A 5,750-nucleotide genomic window follows, 5' to 3' on the forward strand; every position below is an offset into this window, starting at 1 on the left:
GACCACCTGGCCACAGCTAACGATCCCCAGAACTACACTCATGATTCCCCCAAATGGGGGGGAGAGAACACAGCTCCCGGAGGCACTCACGGAACGGAGATAACGATTTGAGCGTCCCAGGCTGAGAGAGAACTGACCGGGGTGTGTGTGCAGGGGGGGGAAGGCCTTGGAAGAGTGATGAGGAGCCAGAAGAGAGCACTGAAACCGAAAGCGGAGCGAAGGCAAAAGAGAGAGCACTCTTCCGGGTGTTCTTACCTATATACTGGGCATGACGTGCATGATATGGAATAAATCATTGGCTATTCTGAGTTTCAGTCTTAACATAAGGGCAAATCCTATGCTAGCAACTGGCTGTGCCTCTTTGCTCGTCTGCTGACCTTGGCAGCAGAACAAAACATTATTCTCTTATCAGCTCCTCTGAGCGTAAATCCAAAACACAGCCTCTTGCTAGCTATTTATGAAGAAAAGGGAGAAAAAAAAAACCTAACAGTTAACTTTAAGCAGTCTGTGCTTAATCCATGACATTGAACCATAGTTGAAGTGATACTTTTTCCTTTTCTTTGTGAAATAATAGCTGTAGAAGAGGCGGGAGGAGATTCTTGGAAGTACAGTCTCAGAGTAAGTGTTTCAATTTGGAAAAAAACATTCGACATTTCTGGATGCATTTCTTGATAGTCTTGTAACCAAGAGAGATGGTATGTGATAGAAAAATAAGCTTGTGCTTTTAAAAAAAAAAAATCTTTGTCTGAGGAGCTCGGAATTGGCGTGAACTTAGATCTGGTATGAAGTTAGTTCATTTATCAATGTTCAGACATGCTGAAATACACTGGAAACTAGGCACTTCATATACTAGGAGGGAGGAAAAAGTTTTCTTCAGCATTTGTATTGTGTATCAGATGGTTATTAAACCCACTGTAATTTGGCTTTTCTTTAAAATTGTAGTTGATAGTATCACTTCATGACTTTGTGGTTTAACCCCAGCTGGCAATAAGGACCACTCAGCCACTTGCTTGCTCCCCCCCTGTAGTGGGATAGGGGAAGAGAATTGGAAGGGTAGAAGTGAGAAAACTTGTGGCTTGAGATAAGAACTGAAGTACATTAATATCAATAATAATGAAAAGGAAAATAACAAAGAGAGAGAAATAAAACCCAAGAAGTACAAGTGACGCAAATGAAAACAATTGCTCAACAACAACTGACCAATGCCAACCCAGTCCCTGAGCAGCAGTGCTCCCACCAGCCTTTCCAGTGGTTTTATTGCTGGGTGTGATTTTGTATGGTATGGAATATCCATTTGAATTGAAGTCAGCTGTCCCAGCTGTGTCCCCTCCAAGCTTCTTGCACACTTCCAGCCTGCTTGCTGGTGGGGTGGTGTGAGGAGCAGACTCTGTGTAAGCACTGCACAGCAATAATGAAAAGATCTTGTGTTGTCAACATTGTTTCCAGCACAAATCCAAAACAGCCCCATACTAGGTACTGTGAAGAAAATTAACTTTACCCCAGCCAAAACCAGCACACTTTGTTAGCAGACACGATGAATGAAGTTTCAGGTATCTTTATAGTAGCATTTTAGTTCAGATCAAAAGTATGCTTCATATCAAAAGGGAATCTTCCAATTATTGCTGTTGTGGTTTGCTTTTCAGAGAGATCTCAAAGTATATTTGCTGGGTTACTTTCATTTTAAAACTAAATAACCCAACCCTGTGAATCTAGTGTGTTTCAAATGCAGATGGGTATTCAATCTAGGTGAGTCCAACTAGAGCTAATCCAAAAAGAAACCATGACATACCTACAGTGTGGCCACTGGCTCCTCCATACCAGCAGTTTCACTCCACAGATCCATTGTTCTTCTACTGCAGAGCTGGCTGACATAGATACAGCCATCAAAATCTTCCTAGAGTTAAGCATACTGTATAGCAGGAAGAGTGGTATTTCATATAATACTAATTTTGCTACAGCGTACTGCACTTTATGACCTTCAGTGTCAGGTATTCAGCACTTAAAATTCTAGCATAAAATGTATTTTAATTGCCTTTATTTTGATAGATTCTAAACAAGATCTTTTAATTTTTTAGCCATGCACAGAAGTTCTTTTTATTGATATTTTCCATGAATACAATCAAACTCTTACCCCTGTGCTTTTAGAAATGGTTCACAGTCTACAAGGTAAGTTCTTTAAAAAATAAAGGAACTGTAAAATGTAGAATTCTTTACATTCACTTTTGTCAAATGTTGAACAATTTTACCTTGTGATACCTAATTTCATAAAGTGTATTCACTCTGTATTTTTGAAAGGACATGTTAATATTTTGAATTTACTTCTAAACCCATTGTAGGAAAATGCAGTGTCTATCTAGGAAGAGGAAATCCTAGGGATTCATCAGTTTTTGTCATAACTGTTTTAGATGATTGACAAAGATTGGGGCATTTCTACTTTGATGAGGTTTCAGGCTTTCTTGAGAATGGTCAACAAGCTTAATAAATTCAGTGGGGTTTTTTTTACTGGGAACTTCCTGTTCAAATGTTGCAAGGCAGTTGATGGTAATCTGCCATGTCGCTGCAAAAATCCTGGGGAAAAAAAAAAAAACCTTTATAAGAAAAAGTTCAAGTTATGCTGTCATTTTGGAGAATCTGGGGGATTTACAAATTCTGAAGAATCTGCTTTAAAAGTTTAGTGTTTTTCTGTTACGAAGACTGAAGTCTTTATAGACTGAGGAATGATTCAAGTTTTCTTCACTCCCAAACCAAGTTTTATAGTGGCCATGAAAGAGAATGAGTGGTAGCTGCCACTTTTTTTCCTGTGATTTCAGCTTCAGTTGTTTCCTGAGGTTGTATCTTACCTGACTTACTATATTTTATATTTGAACTTATTAGAATGGACCAGTATATTCTATTAAATCGAAATAAATACTCATTTTCTGAGGGAAGTTTCTGACTTCACAGAATTTCTTCATTAAATACTTTGTGTACATAAGCTTCAGGAAGGCTTGCTGTGCTGTGATATTGGGAATGGTAAAATGGTCCTTGCAATAGTGTTTACAGTTATTTTGCTTTCCAGGAATTATGGAAGTTAGTACTTCCATGCTAAAAGGTACGGGTACACTTTTTTTTTTTTCTCCTGAAGCCCCTGGTAGCCATTTCTGGATGTTTTCAACTTGAAAGTTGAAGTACTAGATGATACTAAGAATTCATTAATTCTTAAGATTTTGGAAAATTTTTACTTACATATTACAAGTGCGCATGCACACATGTATAAAGTATATAGGAGCTTGGTCTAGGTCTTGTTGGAAATAGTACCATGTGATTGACAGTCTTCGTCAATTTGTGGGCTTTTAGTCTGTTCATTTAAGATACATGCTTCTGACTTGCAGGTAGCTGTTAAGGACACAGTCAAAATAGAGTATGAAAGCAGAGATTTGATTTTAGTGTTTTCCCTGAGGAAAGTATCAAAACTGAAATAACTGAACTTGTGAATAAAAAAAAAGCGAAGCATTCTTAATTCACAGCATACTTATTTAAAGTGTGAAAGTGCAAAGTTGCTTACATTCTTTTAGTTACGCTTTTTTCTTTATTTTAACCTTGTCTTGTAGGATCTACCAACATGGAAGATACCAATGCTATACTGATTAAAGATGCAGGTAAATCAAATTTGACTTTACTTTTGAAGTAATAGAGCCACCTTTGTGTATGTGCTTGACTTCTTAAAAACTATATGAAGAATTTGGAAGTCTTTTTTTTAAAGACATTTGGAAAGTGGGACCTAAATCCTGTTTCTCCTTGCACTTGATTTCAGATTTCACTTTTTGAAATGCTTACATAAACATAGGGTGCATTTTTCAGCTTTTTTTTTTTGAAACAAACCCTTAGACAATCTCTTAATGTCCTGTCCTTTCCTCTCTGCAAATAAATGAGCTACACCTTTTATGGAGATAGTCTGTCCATTTTACAAGGGACAACCATTCTTGATGTTAGAATAAGATCTTCTTCATATCTTTTTTCAAGAGTCTGGATTTTCTTCTGCAATACTGTCCTTTTATTAAAATTTTTTCCAGAGTTCCTTTTACCATTGTCTGATAATATCTTTCTTCAGAAAGATATGCCTTAGCTTTTTCTTTATTGTGTTCAGATTATCAAAAATGTTTTTTTTTAAACTTAAATTAGTCTGATTATTTAGTATTAAAATTTAAACACTTAAGCAAACAATAAGCGTAACTATTGTTTTTCCACAGTGTATAATGCGGTTGGACTGGCTGCTTATGAACTATTTGATAGTGTGGATTTTGATCAGTGGTTTAAAAATCAACTATTAACAGAATTACAGGTTTCTCATAACAGGTAAACACCTTGGTTTGTTATGCCTTCATCATTTAACTATGAACTGTTGATACAAATGTGGTAAGATGTAATGTCTAAGAACTGCAGGCTTGAAAAATACTCGAGATTTAAACATACCTACTAAATGAGCAGAGATATGAAATACATATGGATAACTGATAAAGTCACAGAAGTGAGTGTTCCTGAGACTTTGTTTAAATTACTGTGTGGTGGATACTTCCAGGGTTTTGTAAAAATCACAGAATCACACAGAATCACAGAATGTTAGAGATTGGAAGGAACCTCGAAAGATCATCTAGTCCAATCCCCCTGCTGGAGCAGGACACCTAGATCAGATCACACAAGAACGCATCCAGGCAGGCTTTGAATGTCTCCAGAGAAGGAGACTCCACAACCTCTCTGGGCAGCCTGTTCCAGTGCTCTGTCACCCTCACTGTAAAGAAGTTTTTCCTCATACTCAAGCGGAACCTCCTATGTTCCAGCTTGAACCCATTGCCCCTTGTCCTATCACTAGATGTCACAGAGAAGAGCCTGGCTCCATCCTCCTGACACTCACCCTTCACGTATTTATAAACATTTCTGTCCTCTTTCATATATTTGTGTTGACTAAACTTTCTCAGGACAACAATCTTTGCTCATTTAAAGTAATATATTTAGGCCTGCTGAGACCTCAGAGCCCTTTAGGCAGCAAAGTCCAACTGAAATCTGTGGAAATAATCTCTGTAAAACTTCAGTTTAGACAAAATAGTTCTCTATGTGTTTAAATACAAGCCCTCTGTAGTGCTCTTCAGTTAATTTTGCCAGCAATAAAGTGGGGAAGTAAGGATTTGAGTTGTGTTATTGTGATGGTTTTACCCTTGGCTGGCAGCCGACCCTGCACAACCCTGTTCTCTCACCCTCCCCCCTCCCAAGGGGAGGGGTAAAGGGAAAAAAGGACTTGTGGGTTGAGATAAAAACAATTTAATAAATAAACTACAATAATATTAGGAAATAATAGTATATACAAATATACAAATGAGTGATACACAGTGATACTGCCCCCCCACCTGATGACCAAGGCTCAGCCCGTTCCCAGCTAACCATCCTGGAGCAGGGAGAGTCCCAAAACTGCGCTCACAAAATAGAGACAACAGTCCAAGCATCCCAGACTGAGAGCTGATCAAGGGGGGAAGAAGGCCTCACCTATATACTGAGCATGATGTGTATGTTATGGAATAGATTATTTACCACTTTGGGTCTCAATGCTGAACCTAAGATCAAATCCTGGGCTAGTAACTGGGGCTGTGCTCCCTCCCAGCTTCTCCTGTTTGCAGACAGTGTGATGGGTTTGGCCTTGGTTGGGGGCCAACCTACACACCTGTTCACTCAATCCCTCCCCCATCCGAGAATGGGGAAGAGAATTAAAGGGGTAAAGG

The 5,750-nt window shown here is 38.4% G+C and overlaps 1 protein-coding gene across 1 annotated transcript in view; it reads left to right on the top strand.

The window, feature by feature from the left end:
* The window catches only part of LOC104465459 (importin-11), a 21,817-nt gene extending 17,478 nt beyond the window's left edge, over positions 1–4,339 (top strand). The window contains exons 11-14 of the mRNA XM_010078510.1: positions 575–618; positions 2,076–2,166; positions 3,591–3,638; positions 4,230–4,339. Coding sequence (XP_010076812.1) covers positions 575–618; positions 2,076–2,166; positions 3,591–3,638; positions 4,230–4,339 — 293 coding nt within the window. The remainder of the gene's footprint in view (positions 1–574; positions 619–2,075; positions 2,167–3,590; positions 3,639–4,229) is intronic.
* Positions 4,340–5,750: the final 1,411 nt, after the last annotated feature.

Source organism: Pterocles gutturalis, unplaced genomic scaffold (assembly GCF_000699245.1).
Source record: "Pterocles gutturalis isolate BGI_N339 unplaced genomic scaffold, ASM69924v1 scaffold4426, whole genome shotgun sequence".
Lineage (NCBI taxonomy): Eukaryota > Metazoa > Chordata > Aves > Pterocliformes > Pteroclidae > Pterocles > Pterocles gutturalis.